The sequence below is a fragment of the Condylura cristata genome, unplaced genomic scaffold, assembly GCF_000260355.1.
Source record: "Condylura cristata isolate star-nosed mole 26May11 unplaced genomic scaffold, ConCri1.0 scaffold00026, whole genome shotgun sequence".
NCBI classification, from domain to species: Eukaryota; Metazoa; Chordata; class Mammalia; order Eulipotyphla; family Talpidae; genus Condylura; species Condylura cristata.
In genome coordinates, this window is record NW_004567127.1 from 9,564,149 (window position 1) to 9,584,324 (window position 20,176).

At 43.2% G+C, this 20,176-nt stretch overlaps 2 protein-coding genes across 3 annotated transcripts in view; one reads left to right on the plus strand and one right to left on the minus strand.

Annotated features, from left to right (window-relative positions):
* Window positions 1-20,176, minus strand: part of GPSM2 (G-protein signaling modulator 2) — a 69,222-nt gene that overhangs the window by 43,199 nt on the left and 5,847 nt on the right. For both annotated transcript variants that reach the window (XM_012730095.1, XM_012730094.1), the window contains exon 2: window positions 13,605-13,735. The gene's annotated coding sequence lies outside the window, so the exon portion shown is untranslated. The remainder of the gene's footprint in view (window positions 1-13,604; window positions 13,736-20,176) is intronic.
* AKNAD1 (AKNA domain containing 1) overlaps window positions 7,818-20,176 on the plus strand; it is a 25,565-nt gene continuing 13,206 nt past the window's right edge. The window contains exons 1-6 of the mRNA XM_004689509.1: window positions 7,818-8,795; window positions 9,958-9,997; window positions 10,158-10,303; window positions 10,398-10,460; window positions 14,942-15,075; window positions 18,604-18,754. Coding sequence (XP_004689566.1) covers window positions 7,818-8,795; window positions 9,958-9,997; window positions 10,158-10,303; window positions 10,398-10,460; window positions 14,942-15,075; window positions 18,604-18,754 — 1,512 coding nt within the window. The remainder of the gene's footprint in view (window positions 8,796-9,957; window positions 9,998-10,157; window positions 10,304-10,397; window positions 10,461-14,941; window positions 15,076-18,603; window positions 18,755-20,176) is intronic.

Genomic DNA, 20,176 nt, shown 5'->3' on the forward strand with positions numbered 1-20,176 from the left:
CGTGGGGGCATGTCTAACTGATTACTATTGAAAGAACTTTGTGTTTTGTTACAAGGGTTCGGAAAACAGTGAAAACATTTTTTACAAGGACATAATTTATAATATTTACATTTCACATCTTTTTCTTTTATGTAAAAATCATAGAAATTGATTTAAAAGGGAGCAGTTTCAAAGATATTTTGAAAGATATTTTATGCCATAGTTAATGATTTTTAAAGCTAATATTAGATTTTATGCTGAGGTTAATAGCTGACAAACTATTTGACCTATGTCTCAAACTGGTTCTGATGGGCTACTGTGTTTCTGGTGTCTGTTACCACTATATTTGTTATTCTGTTGCTTTATAATAACCTCATTAACATTTTTCATGTGGCATTTTTCATGTAACATTTTTCATCAACTGTTCTGTATTGGGAGCCTCAAACTAAAGACAGTAGCCAGAATGCTGCTCTCACAGTTCTCCCATAGAGCACCCTGTGTCCAAGATGCCAACTCTGCACTGCATTATCCAAAGCCCTGCCAAGTCCCCAGGTCTCTGATGGGGCTGTGTGCCCCTGCTGTCTACTGAGCTGTCCATTTATCTTTCATGGGTTATGTGCTTTGTTCTCCTGAAGTTCAGTTGTGAATACATGGAGGAAGTGGGCATGGCATCTTTGCTCTGCCACCATCTTCGAGACTCCATAAGGTCACCATAATCACGTAAAGGGCATTACCATCTGCATACACTTCCAAATGTCTAATTAGTTTATCAGGATGAAGAAGGGAGTGGAGCAGGATTTTTGGAACATAAGCAATTTGGCTCCATAGTAATGGCTACAATTTGTTGGTCATACTATATACCAAACTAAGTAAACGCAACATCTTATTTATTCCCCCAGGAACCCTTTGAGGTAGAGCTGACATCATCATTTGTAAAGTAGGAAAATACAGCTCAGAATTTTGGTACATTATCCAATATTGTGAATCTAAAAAGGAGCAGAACCCGGATTTAAACTAATTTTCTGCAGTTCCCAAAACATGAGGAAACATATAAATGCTGACTCCAAATGTTTAAATCATACCATGACACATTCTAAAGAAAGTGATCATCTTTTTCATGGGTTTAGATAAGCATCTTTTCTACTTTAAAATTCATGTATATTTTCTATTAATTCACGTCTTTCATTCTTTGGTATCATTTTCTTACTGGTGAGGCCAGAGGTGGGGGGCAGTGAGAAGATTCACGACAGGTAGAGTGGGGAGCAGAATAGGCTGACTGACAAGTCGGCTGAGGTCTGCTGCGCCGCGTGGGTCACCTCCGGGGCGGGGATTGAACTCTTGCTGAAGTGGCTTTAGCTTCTCAGTGCTGTGCTTTAACCCACTGCACCACCAGGGAGGGCCTAAATGACCTTTTCATAAAAATCTTGGAAAACACAAAGTGTGACCAAGGAGTCACCACGAATTTCTCCCTCAAGTACTGTTACAAGACGTTGCCAGGCGCTGTTGATTTTTCCTCCTATAGATGACATGTCTTAAAACATCCATCTCTTTCATTTTCACTCCACCACCCACACTAGCTCCTTCAGGTTCCCCACTATGCAAATCCCTGTGATCCTCAGGTCTTTGCACACCCCCAGCTGAGCACACCCTGTCTGATTCTTTGCCTGGCAGGCTTTGCGTCTTTTACTTTGAAAGAAGCACATCCTCAGAAAGCCCTTTTTCTGACTATCCTGTCTCAAGGTTTCCCTGCCATTCTACATTCTCTGCCCCCGCAGTCTTTCCTATCCTTTATATCCTTCATCAACTTTTATAATAAGCAATATTCTAAATCCTTTTTATTCAGTCGATAAATTAATACTTGAAAAGTGCTAAGAACAGTGTAACACATATAGTAAATGCTACAGAAGCACTTTTCTTTTTTAAAGATTATTTATGCATACAGAACTGGGGGTACAGGCCAAAGGTGTGGGGGATGGGGGCTGAGAGGATTCACCAGAGTGGGGAGCAGAACAGGCAGATTGACAAAGCATGCTGCTGAGGGGAGCAGCGGGCAGTTCAAAAGAGGTCTGCTGAGTCCTATGGGTCACCTCGCTGGCTGGGGATCGAACTCGTGCTGCAGTGCCTGTGATAGCTTCATAGTTCTGCGCTTCAACCCCTTGTACCACCAAGGAGGATCCAGAAGCATTTTAAAAAATGAACTCCTGGGCCTCCCTGGTGGCACAGGGATTAAAGTCTCAGTGTTGTCAGCCACTGTGGCATGAGTTTGATGCCCAGTCAGGGAGCTGACCCACATAACGCAGCAGACCCCTCTTGCTTTGCCCGCTGCTCCCCTTAACAGTGTGTTTCAGTAGATCTGCCTGTTCTGCTCCCTCTCTGGCTCTGGTGGATCCTCTCCCCCTCCATATTTCTGGCCTGCACCCCAGCTCTCATACACATAAATAAAAATAAATCTTAAAAAAAAGTCAAGTCCTATAATCTTCACAAATCTAAGTGACAGTGCTATTAATAGTCCCATTTTATAGATGGCAAACTGAGGACAAAGTTACGTAACTTTGCTAGTTAACAGCTAAAAAGTAGCAGAGTCAAGCTACAAACATTCTGGCACAAAGTCCCTACTCTGAACCATTTTCTGTATTTCCTTTTCATTCTGGAACTTAGCATAGTACCTTGTATGTAATAATTATATTCAGTAAATATTTGTTGGGTAAATGAAGAAACAACTCTAACAAGGAAGCAAAATTCACCGATAATCCTAACAGAGACTTAGGGAATTTATCCTCTAGATGTTTTCCTAATGCAAACATAGGCTTTTTATCAAAATCATAACTTTTAGAAATTATTTTGAGGAGCATAGGCATATCAATGCATAATGTTTGACATTTTATTCATATTTTTTAAAAGGTCTATAATCTCAAGTCATTGTTTTTCCCTTAGGCAGAACTGGAGGGCAGGGAGAGAAGACTGTTTTTAGATAAAAGATAACAAGATTTCCTAAAATATTCTGGTCTCTGTCTCCAGACTGAGGTTGCCAAACTTAAGCAAGAAAGTTTAAGGAAACAACAAGGTTTTTAAAAGGTATACATTTTTAAGTCAGTAGGTTTTAAATTTTATCATTAGATTTATAAAATCAATTGTTCCCGAAATATAGCCAAGTCCTGTGTTTTACAGGCCAACTTAGACAATGCCTGTAATGTCACAGCTATGGCAAGAAGAAAATTGGATAAAAAGAGTTTTCATGCCCAATGGGCAAGAAAAACAAGGGAGAGCTGCTGACTTACTGAGAACAAATTTCTCCAAATACTGGCTTGCTGACAGTTTCAAAACATTTTTTGTTCTGACTTTTAAAATAGTTTCAGAATGACTTGTAACAGCTGGTCATCTACGTCAAGCAAGCTCATGAAAGGCTTTCTCGCTAAGCCCGATGGAAACCAATACATCCATCTGGCCCTCCAGGGGGAATTGGATTCACTTGTTGCTCCAGGCAGCATCTCCCTTCTGCCACTCAGTGATGACAGGCCGGAGTCGGGCTGAGTGGTGCACAGTTACAGCTGTAGAGGCTGCACTGTGGGCTCCCTTCATTTCTAAGATAAAGTTAGCTGATAGGATTACCAATGCGTGATCAAATGCAGTCATCACAGAAAGGGCCTATATCGCATTCCCTTTGAAAATATTTTAATCTAGAAACATCTTCCACTGGATACAAAACCCATGAACACCTGACCTCTGGCTGGGCATGGCTTAGAACACAGTATCTGAGGCATCACCTATTTGCTTCCTGGCATAAAAAGAAATTCTGAGCCTTGTATAGAGGGGGGAATTTGATAATTAAAGGGGTCAAGGTAAGTATTTTTGAATGCTCTTAAAAGGTGAGGGAGACAGACAGAGCAGTTCACAGCAGAAGTTCTGCATGCTTCTTCAAAGCTGATTTCTTGCAGTTGGAGAAACCCAGAAGTACGCCACGATTTTGTCACTCAGTTTTTGTTCTACTATTTAATTGCAGCTAGCTTCCTTCTACTGAAAGAAAGGAGATTTAGAATGTAAGAATTGCCCATCGGTATTGCATTGCAAGATCCTTCTGCTGGTTCACTCCATGACCCCAAGGTGAGTTTTTGTTGCTCCTGTTTTATCTTTTTGTGTTGACTGTGGCAGGTATTCACTGAAAACTTAGGGCAGATGGTCTTTCATCCAGTACAGAATGCTGCTGAGTCATGTACTTATTTCCATCTGTAACCTATTTACATTTATATTTATATATATGCATATGTGTGTATACACACACACACACACACTCCTTCATATATATATAAAGAAGAATCTGAATGGTTGAATCGCTGCCCCGCACAGTCAGTCAACACTCACTTTCATTATAGCCAGTAGGGTTTGTCTTACAAGGTGGGGTTTAGGATCCGAGAATGCTGTGTCTGCACACACTGGTATATTAATGGAGGAGAGCAGAGAGGGGTGGAGAGAAAAATGCCTGTGTTCTCCTCTGCCTCTTGGTCATACACTGTCTGCAGCGGTCCAAACACAGAACAGAGGACACTGGCGATGAGACTGTCACTGCACATGGCCCCACTGTTTTTCTTGGATGATGAAAACACTCATCCTATACACAACGTGACATTTGTGTTACCACTAACTGCTATCCGCGCATAGACAAAACATCCCCTGCCAGCCAGAGGTGCTGATTCTCTCACATCTTTGACCTCGAATCACCTAGGAGCTTTGGCTTTTCCTGCTATAGACATTCTTAATTTAGTCTATCAGATGTTCAGTCATCCCAACCCTGGTTATCATCTTCTGTTCATCTAGGCAAATTGGGGTGCTGAAGTCCGCAGCCTGACTGCTCATCCCCACGGGGGCCCAGACTCAGCTCTTACAGGCCCAGGGCCTCTTCTGATCGAGGCTGACACTCAGGTGATGTGTGTGAGCCATGCTGAGCACACAATGGTCTGTGCAGCCACATCAGCAGTCAGGCCCCTAATGTGTTCGCTTGGACTCAGCAACTTGGACTGGATTGTGTAGGAAGATTCTGTTGAGTTCTAAGCAGATTCTCTTTGGAAGAGCATTTGGATACCAAGACTGAGCTGGGCATCAGCCTGGGAAGATGTTCCATTTCCTTCTGGCTAACTGTAAGGACTCTATTATAATGCTAAGGTTGGAGGGTGTCCTTGAAGAGGAAAAAAGTCCTTTTGGTGTTTTGCATGCACACAAAAAATAACAATAACCTGTTTTCCTGGATGCAATGGGAGAGTTCCTAAGCTTCTAATTTATCTTTGTTTTAATTTTTATTTATTTTTGGTGTAGAAGAACTGGGTTACAGGCCAGCAGTGCGAGGGGTGAGAGGATTCACCAGAGACAGAGTGGGGCACAGAACAGTCAGATCCACTGAAATACACTGCTGAGGGGAGCAGTGGATGGGTCAAGAGAGGTCTGCTATGCCAGCCATGTGGGTCAGCTACCTGATCTGGACAAACTCAGGCCCAGGCCACAGTGGCTGGTGATAGCTTCCTAGTGCTGAAACTTAACCCCTGTGCTACCAGGGAGGACCTATACTAATATTTTATCCAAATATCACAAGTTCACAAATTCATAAAAATTGAGATGGGAAGAGGACCTGAGAGAGGCTGGCCCAGCCCCATCAGTGTGTGGGTAGGGAGGCCCGGGGTCACCCAGGGGAAGGAGACTTTGAGTTACTGTCGCTAAAACTGGGGGTAATTTTACTACTCGTAGAAGTCTGGAAAGCCCAGAGGTCAAGCAATTTAAATGGGAGTTCTTAATTTTTTTAAAAGAGCAAGTGGCTGTATAATAAGGGAGATGCAAATTAAAACTACAATGAGATACCACCTCACCCCTGTGAGAATGGCATGTCTTCAAACAGCTAGCAATAACAAATGTTGGGGAGGATGTAGAAAAAAAAGGAACTCTCCTGCACTGCTGGTGGGAATACAAACTAGTACAACCACTATGGAAAACTGGAGGTTCCTCAAACTGTTTAACATGGAGCTTCCATACGACCCAGCAATCCCACTCCTAGGGTATCTACTCAAAGCACACTAAAACACTGATTCAAAAAGACACCTGCACCCCCATGTTTATTGCTGCTTTATTCACAATTAGAAAGACATGGAAGCAGCCCAAATGCCCAAAAATGGATGACTGGATTAAAAAGATGTGGTACAACTACTTACATATATAGCAAGACACAGCTACAAAACACCATCCCCACCAAGTGATTTGTAATAATTATTTGTATAAGAATTTGTGTCACACATATTTAATTTCTTTGGGAAATTTTATATATATACAATGTACATAGAAGTATTACATAAGATCTAAACATAAAATAAAAAAGATGTGGTACATGTACACAATGGAATATTACTCAGCAACCAAAAAAAATAAACACATGTCTTTTGCAGCAACTTGGATGGAGCTGGAAAAGATCATGCTTAGTGAAATTAGCCAGAAAGAAAAAGAAAAATACCAGATGGTTTCGCTCATAGCAGGAGTATAATGGACCAGGGGAGAAAATAGTAATAATAACGAACAGCTCTATACCAGAGACATTTTGTGGGGGTGGAGCAGGGAAGGGGATCAAAAACAGTGGGGAGAGGGGAAGTGAGCACTGGACTAGGGTGATGGCACGTGGGTGACTTGGTGATGGGAAGCCCAAGGGGATTGCAATTGAGATGAAAAAAGAAAATGTACAAAATGATGTAAAAATAAATTATTATTAAAAAAAAAAAAAGAGCAAGTGGCTGAGTTGGGTCTGTTTCCAAGAGTGTCCTCAGGACACCCTGCTCCCCCAGGCACCTTTGTCAGGCTACTCAGAAAGGGGAAAGCCACTGCCAGCCTCTGGTCACCAGAGGGAAGCCTGGCAGCAGGCTGCCTCCAGGTGTTTAGCAGACTCTGTCCCTGGGTTCTACCTCTGCTGATCCTTGTCTGCCTTTCTCCAGACAAGAAAATGGGGAAAAGGGCCCAGGATGAGCAGGCTTTATGTATTACTCCAGGGACAGACGAAAAGGCGATGGTACTTGAGCTGGGCAACTGTTCAGTGCCCCACAACTAACCCAGAGGCCAGTCAGAGGCATGTGCATAAGTGAGAATCATGTACTAAAAAAAAAAAGGGGAAAGAAATTAGGGCCGTGTAGTGTAAGGGGTTAAGTCTCAGCAGCCACTGCAGCATGAGTTCTAGCAGGCCAGGGAGCCCACCCACATGGTACAGAGACCGCTCCCCTCAGCAGTGTACTTCATCAATCTGCCTGTTCTGCTCCCCACTCTGTGGGGTGAATCCGCTCACCCCCCTCATCTCTGGTCTACACCCCAGCTCTTGTACATATAAATAAATCTTTTTTTAAAAATCCATGCTTTATTGTATTCTAAGCTCCTATTTTGGGAGAACGCCAACTTTCCCCCAAATTATCTGAGATGTTAATATATAGCTGGCTATTAACTAAAGGCTAATGTCTCCTTCAAAATATAATGAATGAAAATTTAAATCCTTTCCCTCTCTGTGTTTTTATATCTATGCATATTCCTCGTTCATATACCATGGCTTATGTTAACACAGGGTTTACTGATGGGTCAGCTCTCAGCTGAGCTTTCTGCCTTCATGTTTATAACTGAACTTCTCTAAAAGAAGAACATCCATTTTGTTCTGGCACACACACTGGTTAAGCAGGCTTCACATATTTCTCCATATACTTAACATGTGGCTCTTTTCATTTTTCCTGGAATAGAACACACCATATAGACAGTCACTGAGAACCAGAAGGGCAATTGCTCAAGTAAAGAACATCAAGAGAGGGCAGCAAAGGTGGGTAGGCTGTGCCCACATGGCCGAAACAGACTTCTCAGACTACACAACTTTTAAGCAGCAGGAGAATCTGCCTTACGATGGGGACTTCTCCCAAAGGAAGAGATACAGCAATTACAGTTTAATCTCAAAGAATGATGGTCTTGGTATTTCAAATCAAATGATTTTAACAGCAGAGGACTATCAAGAAAAAGCTGTGCCCAAAGAGATTTGCAGCAATGCTGGCATGATCAGGACTGTGGATAAAAGGACTGAAAATGGTATAGACCAAAAACCTGATAGAGAGAAACAGCACACCACAAATCTCCACACCCCAAGAAACAAAGGAGGTTCTTCAAAGTCAAACATTTCCGATGTTTTACTCCATCATCTTTCCAAAGAGGAATTCTTGAAGGGCAATGGCATTAATGGTGAAACCCTCCCGGAGATGTCTAACGCTGACAGTTTTGATGATACTACCACTAAAAACATTATTTTGCAACATGTCGGGAATGACTGGCCCAAAGGACAAACTCGAGAGCTCACTGACCAGCTAAGTCCCGAAAAGGATAAAGAAAGCACTGATAAACCTTGCGGGTATCCAACTGCGACGGAAAAAAATACTTGTAAGTTAGAAGGGCCCATGGAGATCGGTGAGAGCAGTCATCAAGAAAATCCACATTTTCTAGCTAAAATCAAGAGTTTAAGTGACAAACAAAAGCGGGGCCAAGAACAGGCACTCCAGAAACGGTATACTGAGAAAGCAAATTTCAAATGTGGCCAAGACCAAGTTCACTGCCAGTTCTCTGGTTTCTCCAAGGCTGCTCCCAGAGTGAGCGTCCCTAAAAATAAGATAATTGATAGACCACTTACACTAGATAAACAAACCAGCTCTTCTCCTAAACTGAGAGATAAGTCAGCTATTGTACAAGATATGCTAGAAGGTCTGTCCAGGTCAAATTTTGTTGAAAAACAAGAGCAGAAAAGGAAAACTACTGAACTGGTACAGCAGACTCAGGTAAGTAAAAGTCAGGGCAGCGCCCATGAGTCAGTGTGGGCCTGGGGAGGTGCCTGGAGCTGGGTTCTTGTCCTGCAGTTCTGGTTCCAGTTCTGGCCGAGTACCTTGATCTGTCCAGAGCGTGAGAAGAATCTTGTGGCTGCACTAATACCACCACAGAAGGGAATGAAATCCAAATTCTTCAACCTGGAATTTGAATTCCCCACACCTTTGTCTAGTTTTCCTTTTTTTCTTCTGCCTCTCTAGACTCAGCTTTCTCCTCCAGGAAGTCAGCCTCAGTTACCTGGCTGGCCCCCACTCCTCAGGCCCTGAGCTCTCTGACTGCCTTACCTTACAGGGAACATCCTTCTCTGCTTCCCAGATACCAGCACACGTTCATGGCCTCCTTTGATTCCTCCAAGGAAAGTTCCAGAATCACGATCTTCCCCCTCCTTGTTTGCTTATACTTTTGTCAACAATTATCTCAGCCTGCTTTGGATCGGAATAATTTGGGACTATTGCTTATCCCACTATATCTGAAGAGTGTGAGCACAGCAAGCTTATCTCCCTCACCCCACTGACTGACTGCCTCCAGGGGCCTGGCCTCTGTCTTGTGTCTTACACATATTATATCCTGAGCAACTAATGCTACCTTGAATGAAGATCGTTAATACGGTGCACCAAATATATAGAATATATAACAAATAATCTTGTTATGTTGGCAATTATGTGACACATTTTGGAAATTAGCACACACAATTTGACTCTCTACAGTGTGGCCGCCATGTACTGTGGTGCACCAGCAGCAGCGATGACATCAAGGCCAACCCTCATGGGGCTGACAGTTCTTGCTTTGGAAGAAATCATTTGACTGGCCTACACAGCAGTATCAAACATGACAGCAGTAAGAGCTAACAGGGACCGGAAGCCAGGCGCGTGCCAGACACTCTGGTTATTATTACCACTTAGTCCTCAGAACAGCCCTGTGAGCTAGGTTCTGTTACTAGTCCTGCTGCACTGCTGAGGGATTTGAGGTTTGCAGTAATAAGGTCATTACCTCGGGAATTCATACTTGGCACCAGGGCCCAACGTAGGCATCCCTGGGAGATCAAAACACATCAGCCTGTCTGAATTACAACATTGCCCACCTACTGACATGATTTCTTATCCTCTAAATGTGCAGATGGGGCCGACGACACACATCCATCAAGGACATGTTACAGGTACAAGTGATTATAAACTTCTTTGATGCGGATTACACCTTGGCAACTTAAAAAAAAGTAGCAAATGGCTGTGGTTAGCCCAGTCTCCTGAGTACAGAAGTTAATAAAACTGCAGTGAGGTCAAGAAGAGCAAGGTTAACACTTACTCTTTCTCACGCAGGAATAGAAGCGGAAACAAGTGTCTTTAAGTTGTCCTCAACCTCTCAAAAAGACTTTTCAAGTTCTTCTTACATCTTTCAAAAGTTAACCCGAGGGAACCAGATGTGTCAGCTGCTTAAAGGACAGACAGATCAACTGAAGAGTAAAGTAATACTCTGAACTTTTTATCAACAGTAGAAGCAAGTGATTCAAGCATGAAACAGCATGCCATTAATGAAAATACTGCATTTTTTTACTGCAGGTACAAGAATTTGCCAAAAGCATAGCACAGGAATCTCCTTATTGTGTGCAAGACAAGAGGCTGGTAATTTTATCCCATTTTTAAAGTCTTTTTGTTAAAGATTTATTTTTATTTATGCACACAAGAAGTTGGGTATAGCCAGAGGTACAGAGGGGTAAGACGGTTCACAAGAGACAGAGTGGGGAGCAGAACAGGCAGATCTATTGGAATACACTGCTGAGGGGAGCAGCGGGTGAAATAGGAGAGGTCTGCCGCGCCGTGTGGGTCAGAGATAGAATTCATGTCACAGTGGTTGGTGATAGCTTGATGATAGCACTGAGACTTTCACAGGAGTTAAAGTCACAGGGAGGCCCCCGATTTTAAAAATCTTTACTGGGAAATGTGATGTGGTTAAATACAGATGACTTTTAGCACCGTGTTTCTCTCTGTTAGTGGCAGAGAAAATGTTCTGGTAGAAAATGTTCTGCTGGAGATGCCACTATTTTTGGATGATAAGATTTTAAAGAGTTTGGAATTCTCTTTATGGATTTCACCCCCCCTTTTTTTTTTAATATCTATTGCTTAATGGATATTAAGTCTCCCCATGATAAATCTCAGGTCATAGAAGGCTCAAGAGAAGAGCAGGTCAACCTTGCCAGCATCTGGCAACTCAACCTATAAAATTTTGAAAACTCTTAACATCATCTGGAAACTATGCTTCTCAGATCGACATCTTTAACTTTCTCATCCTTTCTAGTTGCTGCATTTAATCAAATTGCAATTTATGTTGCTACCCTCATAGCCTTGATCATCAGTGTCTGGGTTGTGGGAGTAGAACTTGGTGACGGGGTTAAAAAAAAAAAAAGTGGAGAGTGGTAACACCATTAATGTGCAAAGTTTAAGATGTAATTCAGGCCACCGGTCAGTGACGGGAAGGCGGTCAGCTGTCCTTCTCTAAAGGCCACAAGCTCCAGGGAAGGCTGTGCTTCCAAACCAGGCAGCATGGCTACAACCAGGGAAACCAGAAGCTGAATCAGATCACCATTTCGTCCCTTCTTCGTATTAACTAAGCAACTCATTCATTCATTCAACACTTATCAGATACACCCTATGCCTCACACTCTGCACTATGCAGTCAGGATTTGGAAATGAAGTGACCGTGTCTTTTTCCAGTTCCTAGGAACAAGGAACCTATAAAGGACAAGTAAGATGTCGCTGGAGAAACATGATAGATGACGCTGAGGGCCTAGCAGTGGCTCATCCTTGGCAGTTAGAGAAAGGCACTCTGGAAGGCTTCCTGGAAGTGACATCGAAGTTGGGCATTGTAGGAAGAATGAAAGTGAGCTTGCTGGAGTAAGGACCCTGGGGTTCTAGGAAAAGCAATCAGCAGGTGCAGTTACCCACAGCAAGAAAGGGCGTACTGTGTGGTGAGCTGTAAGGCACTGTGAGGGACCAGATGGTGCTCGGTACATGCAGAAGGGAAGGGAGGAAACTAGGGAGGCAGAGGCTGTGTCATGAAGTGCTAAGGAACTCAGATTTCATCCTGAGGATGAGTGGTGGGACAACAGTAAGGGATCTCAAGCCGAGAAGCAGTGAGTCCAGGGGCCAGCCTGCAGAGACAGAGATTGCCTGGGAAGCCATCATCCATGTAACAAGTTATAAGGGCCTGAGCCTGACTAGGCAGATGGAGAGGAGGACAGGCCCAAGGGCTTAAGGACGTGCCAGTAGGTTGAAAGAGGTAAGTAAAGCAGAAGAGTTGGCTGAGTTCCAGGTTTCCAGTTTGGGTAACCAAGGTCAGGAATAAAAGTAGAGGTTCCGGTTCAGAAAGGGAGTGGCAGGCAGGCAGGAGCAAAGTGTCAAGTCCAATTTGGGACATTTAGAGATCCCTGCAGGACCCATTGGAGGGGGACAGTAGACAAGAGGAGTGGCTCTGTGCCACAAGGGAGTTTTGGGGGGCAAAATGGAGATATAGCTTTGGTTGTATTTGAAGCTGTAGGGTGGATGACATCGTCCAGCTAAATGTGCAGAATAAGCAATGAAGACATCCAAGGGGCAAAGAAAACCAAAAAGTCAAGAGAGACCGAAAGGGATAAAGCTGTAAAAGTTAAGAAAAAGAGGATTTGAAGGGGGGAGGATGGGTCACACCACCAAATGTTCCAGTAAGGAAGGAAACAAGACATGGTGATCAAGAAATTATCAGGGACCATGCCAGCCAGGCTGCAGAGAAGTGGTGGGTGTGTGGAAGCCAGAGTGCAGACTGAGGATGAGTAGCGGAGGGCGACCTCCACGCTCCGGGCCTGGAGAGCACAGAATGTGTCAGGACAGAGCAAAGAGGAAGGATTCGAGGTCCCAGCCTTCCGAGGTCTTGATTCCGGAAGTTTCTTCCCGATGTCAGGGGGCACTGAGGCTCTGGCAATGCCAGCTTTGGTCTGAGCCTTCCAGGTCTACATGGTGCTAGGCTGGAAGGTCACACAGACCAAAACTAACCTCAGCTCGAGCAGCACAACAGAGTAGGAAGCACCTGGATTTTGATGTGGACATCCTGGCTCTACTTAATGGCCAGTGTAGCATGACTTTCCAGCTCAAAGTTGTTATGAAAATTAATTAGAATATACATTTATGGCTAGAATGCTGGCTCCTATCATCTGAGGTATAATTCAACTTATAGTCAAGATCCAGCTCCCAACTGGCTTCCTTCTCTTTCCTCTTCATCCCTTCCTTGCACACACAATTCCTGCTCAGGGTTTTAATAACCACGTTCATGCTACCCGTTCCTAGACCACAAGCCCTAACTCCTCATCGATCGTAACAAGTATCTGTGACTCCACAGATACTTCATCTACCTGTGACATTTTTCCTCAAACTTCCAATCTCCTCATTTGAATCAGCCATTTCACATTTTGACCTCCCAACCTCAAACAGACTGTTTCTTGCCAGATTTACAGACTCAACCAATGTATTAATTACAGACTCAACCAGGAATTAGATAATTTAATCATATGGAGTAACGGAGGCAAGTTCATTATTATTTTACAACCGGTGACGAGGTCAAGGAAACCAACAGGAACAGCATCTTGTGGGAAGGACAGTGTCAGAAGGCCCGAGAAAGACCAGATCCTGCAGCCCAGGGAGATGAGCTACAGCTGGAGAAGTGGCTGACAAACTGTCTTTTGACTCACAGTCCATGATAACGAAGGTAGAATGAACCAGGGAATGGAAGACTCCTACCTCATCCTCTGATCCCTCTCTCTGCTGTCTCCTTCCATGGATGGGCCCAACCAAAGTCAAGGGCAAGGGAGCCCATTGATGCAGCCCACTGAAAGTCTACCTCCTGCATGCGGTACAAGGCAGAGGCTGATCTAGGAGGAAAACAAAATCAAAGTGTCTTTTTTTTTTTTTTTAACATCTTCTGATGTTTCCAGAATCTTTTTTTTTTGTAGTTTTTTTTATTAAAAAGTTTATTTTTACATCATTTTGCACATTTTCTTTTCCATCTCAATTGTAATCCCCGCAGGTTTCCCATCACCAAATCACCCCTGTGCCACCACCATCCAGAATCTTTTTTTAAGTAAGAATTTCCATCTATTTCATATGATCCTGCTCCTGGGGCTATGCATTCTCTCATTTATTTGCGAATATGAGTTGAGTGTTATTCTTAGCTCAGATGAGAATACTGAAGGTTCAAGTTAACTGAAATCGTATGATTAGTAGGTGATGGAGTCTGAACTTGCACCCTGGTGTGTGTGCAACTCTACTATGCTCTTCTCTCCAGTTCTTTCTTTCTTCTGCACATTTGTGGACACTGGCTGGCACAGGCCCTCCTGGGCATTTATTCCTGGCATCATTAGCCTCACTTCTTCCACTGAGCCAAGGCATGGTCTCTTTTCCCAACCGCAATAAAAATACCTACAGCCAGGATAGAACTTTTGCATCCCCTACTTCTGGTCCAGGGAATGACATAGGCAGAGCTCAGGGAATATTTAGCAATTCCAGCTACAGGGTCAAAGTCTGTATACTTCAAGATAAGCCCCACCTGCCCAATTTAAACACTCCTCTGTATGGAGTGCCTGTGGGGAAGAGCCACTGACAGCTTTAGGCTTAACTTCTGTCCTTCTCCATCTCACCCTCCAGATCCTTCCACTTCAGTTCCTTTCTACTGTCTGTGTGCCAACAGACATACTTCCCAAGCTCCATAAAACTAGCATAATAAATCTTCTTTCCAAACCTACTATATTAAATAAAGTATTGAATGGCAAGTGCTCTAGAAGCTAAAAAGTATTCTGCAAACACATGGGATTATTATTGCTTCCATCCAGGAAGTTCAGCGTCCTCTGAGCGGGATCTGGGTGAGAGGTCAGAAGTAAGCGCGCCTCCCAGCTTGTGCTCCGAGGGTGTCGTGAAGGATGTCTAGCACTGTCTGTATTGTGCATGTCTGACTAGAATGAAACAGTGGTGAGATCAGGGTGGCAGCTTCATCCTGACCTTACTGTAGGGGGCACCTAATTGTATTCCTAAAAATGACTGCACCCGCAGTGTGAATGATTCCAGCAATTTCTGTGCTGCAGGTCCTGGAGAAACTTCAGGGACACCTTGAATTTCTGGAACAGGAGTTTCTGGCCACAAAGGAGATGCACCTGACTTCACAACAGCAAGTCTACAAGCATGACTCCCCAGCTCTCAGTGACTTTGATCCAGAAAGGTCAGCCTTAAACTGTGTCAAGTGCAGGGGTCAGGGGTGGGGGTTGAGTGGGGTTCTAATGTAGCTGCTGGTTTGGTGCTGGAGAGCCACAGGATGAAGGTCAGCAAAAACTGCCCCATGAGAAACAAGTTATCCCCTGAAACAAGCAGAGACCTGTGCTGCACCAATCCTGATGGAAGCCTGGAGGTCACCTACTTGTCATCATCCTGTATTTTGTTAGGTGTCATTATAACTGGTTCTGAGACTCAGAAGAGCACAAGAAAACCCTAGAAAGGCTAACCCCAAAGAGACCTACTCCTCTTCACTCTCCTCCTGTCCTCTCCCTACTCCTGCCAGATTCTTCTCTGGTCCCTCTTCTCCCTGCCTCTCCCATCCCCAGATAAGTTTTAAGGGGCAGCAGGCAGGATAAGATCATGGTTCACAGGTCAATGGAGAGGTGAGAGACTCACAATTCCTGACACAATGGGAAGTTTAAAGTCAAATGATTCCCAAGCTACATCACACGAGACTTGGACACACACACTCAACTGGCCATGTTCATGGCACCATATTCCTCTCTCTGAATTGTGTGATGAAGCATTCCAGGCCTCAAGGCCAGGACTGTTTCTATATAATTTCCTGGTATGAATTAAAAGGATCCATTTAGTAGACTTGACTTTATATTTTTCTAACTTTCTATTCATAGTATTTTAACATGGAATCATTTTTGATGCCAAAATATTTGAACGGTTTATATTCTGGCACCAGCACATTGAAGGACGAGTCCCAACGTATAATTTTTCTTTTTTCAAAATGAATAAAATCACTGTATTCTGTTATTTCAATGCTGAGCAACTAGACAGCAAGGATAGGCTTTGAATACTGATTTTTTTCAAAGTCTTATATTTTTCTGAGAAAAAAATTTTTTTAGCTTGCTTTCACTGCTTGTGAAAATGAGTAAGGATATTTCTTTTCCAAGACGCCCACTTGTTTTGACTTCTTTTAAGACAGCCTCTGTACATGTTAAGAGCCAGATTATTCAAGGCCTTATTTATAGCCTACTTATGCCCACCATGTGCTGGGCACCAGGGCAAATCAGAGTTTCAACTGCAATCGTTATCATATACAGGAGAAACTTTCAACACTAGGGCTAGGGAAAGACTCGGTCTCTCCCAAAAATCCAGTTAATGCTCCCCTAAGAGTAAGCAAAAATTGATCTGAAAATCTTGCCAAACTACCACCTACAGAAGGCTATGAAAGGAAGTTCAACTCCAGTTGAGAACTAAGCACACTATAAGAAAGGATTACATCTTAGATTACCCATTAGTTAACAAATATGTAAGGCATACATGTGTAGTGGACTTTACAAATCTGTACTTTACAGGTCTTTTCAAGGGAAGTATTTTACTGATGAAATCCTTTTAAGGTTCATTTGATTATTTTTATGAATATTTTCTTATTTGGGGGTTTAAAAGTTATCCTTTGCTTGCCTTGTTTTGGGTACTTGATTGATTCCTTCCTACTTATCTATGCCTCTACCGAGACCGCATTTCCTTGATCACCATCATGCTGGATACTGCCGCCCTCCAGGGCTGCTCGACCACCCTCAGTGTTTTGTCTTTCCATGTAAACTTCACTATTTGTCAATGTTCACAAAATAGTTTGCTGGGATTTTGATGGGGGATTACTATCTACCAATAGATGGAATTGGGAAGAACTGCCATCTTGATATTCCTGTTCCTAACCATGAATGTGGAATGTTTCCACGTCGTGTTCTTTCTGCTGCATTTATCCATGTAGTAGTTTTCCTCATTCAGATCTTATACATAGATTTGTACCTAAGTATTTCATATTCGGATACTAATGTAAATGGGATGGTGTTTTTAATTTCAAATTCCACATGTTCATTGTACCGGGTAATGTTCCCCATAGCAAAACAATACTTTCACAAACAAATCCTGTAACCTTGTGTCTTTATAACCTTGTAGCCTACAGTCTTGCTATAATTGTTTCTTTTTTTCAGGATTTGGGTTTCTTTTTTTTTTTTTGGTCAATTTTTAAAATATATTTATTTATGCATACAAGAATTAAGGTGTAGGTCAGAGGTGCAGGAGGTGAGAGAGTTCACTAGAGACACAGTGGGGAACAGAACAGACAGATGTGCTGACACACACTGCTGAGGGGGTCAGTGAGTGACAGGAGGGGATCTGCTGTGCCATGTGGGTCAGCATCCTGGCCGGGGATTTAACTTGTGCTGCAGTGGCTGCGGAGAGTTTCATAGAGTGGCGCTTTAACCTGTTGTGCCAGCAGGAAGGGCCCTTTTTTTTTTCGTCGATTCTTTCAGATTTTCTACAGATTGTTCTATTTGCAAACAGACAACAGTTTTTCTTTCTTTTCAGTCTGCATACATTTCTTTTCCTTTCTTGTATCCGTGTCTTACTGTATTAGCTAGGACTTTCAGTGTAAACTTGAAAAAGAGTGGTGAACAAGGAAATCCAAGTTTTTTACCTGATCTTAATGGGAAAGCAGGAGTACACTTTTTAATGTTTTAGAATTTGTTGAATTTTCAAGTTTTTGTGGATTAATACAAGGTAAATGTAGTGAATTTAAAGAAAATAGGCTTTGATGTTTGTGTGGAACTTTTATCTACATGTGCGTATATGTTCATATACCTAGAGATCAAGTTTGTTAAGTTATTCAGGTATTTCATGTCCTTCCTCCTCTTCAACTACTATAAATCATTTCCACAGAATCAGAGCTCTCTGAACTGTAAGGACTTCAAAATAATGCGATCCAGGGGCTTCCCTTCTGGCACAAGGGGTTAAGTCACAGCGCTCTGAAGCTATCTGCAGCCACTGCTGCTCAAGTTCAGTGGATCTACTGAAATATACTCCTGAGAGAGCAGCAGAAGAGACAGACGTGGTCTGCCGTGCCTTGTGGGTCAGCTTGCTGGCCAGGGATTGAACTCGAGCAGCAGTGGCTGGAGATAGCTTCATAGTGCTGTGACTTAACCCCTTGTGCCACCAGGGAAGACCCTGGATCACATTATTTTGAAGGCCTTACAGTTCAGAGAGCTCTGATTCTGTAGAAATGATTTATAGTAGTTGAAGAGGAGGAAGGACATGGAATACCTGAATAACTCAACAAACTTGATCTCCCCCCTTTGTCTCTGGCAAATCCTCTCACCCTCACACATCTGGCCTGTGCCCCAGTTCTTGTATGCATAAATAAATAAATCTTTTTAAAAAATGAGATACCGATAAGCAAAGTACTATTTTCCCATGTTACAGTTTAGACATCGGAGGCACAGAAAGATGAAGTAACTTACCCAAGGGTGCACAGCTAAAGAATAACAAAATGAGGATTAGAGCCAGGTGTTGGAGTGAGACTCTAACCAGGACAGGCCAGTCACCACTGGTGAGCATCACCCTTCCTGCCAGCAGACAGCCACGTATTGATGCAGACCACGCTACACTCGGCAACTCTGGCTACTGACCAGAATGTTGACTGCATGCCCAATAAGAAGCCTGTTTGTTTATGTTTACTTAGAAAAGTGGAAGGTGAAATCTTCAAGTTGGAGATGCTCCTTGGAGATGTTAAAGAGAAAATCGAGAAAGGCAAATGTCCTTCAGCTCCCTCCCTTCCCGTGAGTTCTCCCATCATCCCAGATGACCTGGCATCCTCTCCACCCTCAGATGAGGTAATGCAGCACCCTGTAACCCACACTCATGCCAGGAAAATGGTTTCTGTGCATTTCAATGAATCACTGGTTCTATTTTAATAGTTCAGGAACATTTAACTTTCTGAAAGTCTACTTAGAGTGGAACCAGCTTTAAAAAATTAGAAACCACCTCAAGGGTCGGGTTTTGGACTATCTTATAGTTTAGGACGTAAACGCGCAAGTTAAACTGATGAGCTGCTCCAGAGATCCTTCTGGATAAACAATGACATTTGTGTGGCTCCTGCCTGGCAGAAGTGCTTTTTTCCTTGCTGGTTTTTTCTTTCTGAATCAAGAAGGATATGGCAGTGGAAGAACTCTTCCCCAGGAATCCACTGCTACATTTTCTTTGTCTCAGTTAAGTTCTTCTGGGTTGTCTACATAGACATGATTAGGAACTCAAATCAATCACCCCTGTCTTTCTACATGTTTTGTTCTTGTAGCCTCAATGATTAGGACATTTCAGACAAATTCTGTTAACTAAATCATCTGGGTAACTGTCTTAAAGGGACTCTGGTTTGGCACAGTATTTGAAGATACCACCTAGGGCTGGTATTGCCAACCTGATAGGATAGCTTAATACAAGATGATGATGATATAAACATTGGCCCTCCCAAAGAAGTGTCTGTCTCCTCGGACACTTGCCTACTTTGCAAAATCCCCTTCATTCAAGGCCCAGCTTCAGAGTTCAGCCACCCATGTAAGCTTAGCCACCAGCTCCCCAACCTCAGCCAAAACATTTGCTTAGGCCTCTGTCCCTACAGCACCGTGTTTCACTGGACCTGGCGCCTTTCTCCCATCTTTGTACCCCAAACATGACTGAGTGCATGACATAGGTTGAGTGGACCCAGCCAGACTTGCATGATTTCAATGCTCACAAACAGCTGCCAACATTGACAGCCCATTATACCTCTGGATCTGGACCTGAATTAGCATCAAGGTACTGTGCGGGAGCCTGGACCAGTCAGCCTAGCCTGCTGCCCTCAGTCCTGGCTTTGTTCTATACTTGGGCCTATCTGAGTTTATTGCAAAGACTGGAAAATTATGAGTATTTACAACTTTTTGATAAGCAGCCCTGAAAAGAGAAACCAGTTTTATTCCTTCCTTCAGCGAATATTTGCTAAATGTTGAGGCACTTTTCTAGCTATTGTGGATACAGCGTAAACAAGGCTGACATCATCTGCCCTCAAGATGCTTATATTTCTGAGACACATACAATGAACAACTAAGATGAGCACATAATTACAGAATATTAGAAGGAAGCAATAATACATTTCTTGTGACGGAAGCTAGGCCAGGCCCCTCTGTCCCAAAAACTGGCTTTGTCCTTGACCAGCTTTGTGGCCCTGGGAAAGTTCTACAAGCTCTCTGTGCCTGCGTTTTCTGCTCTTTAAAACGGGGGGG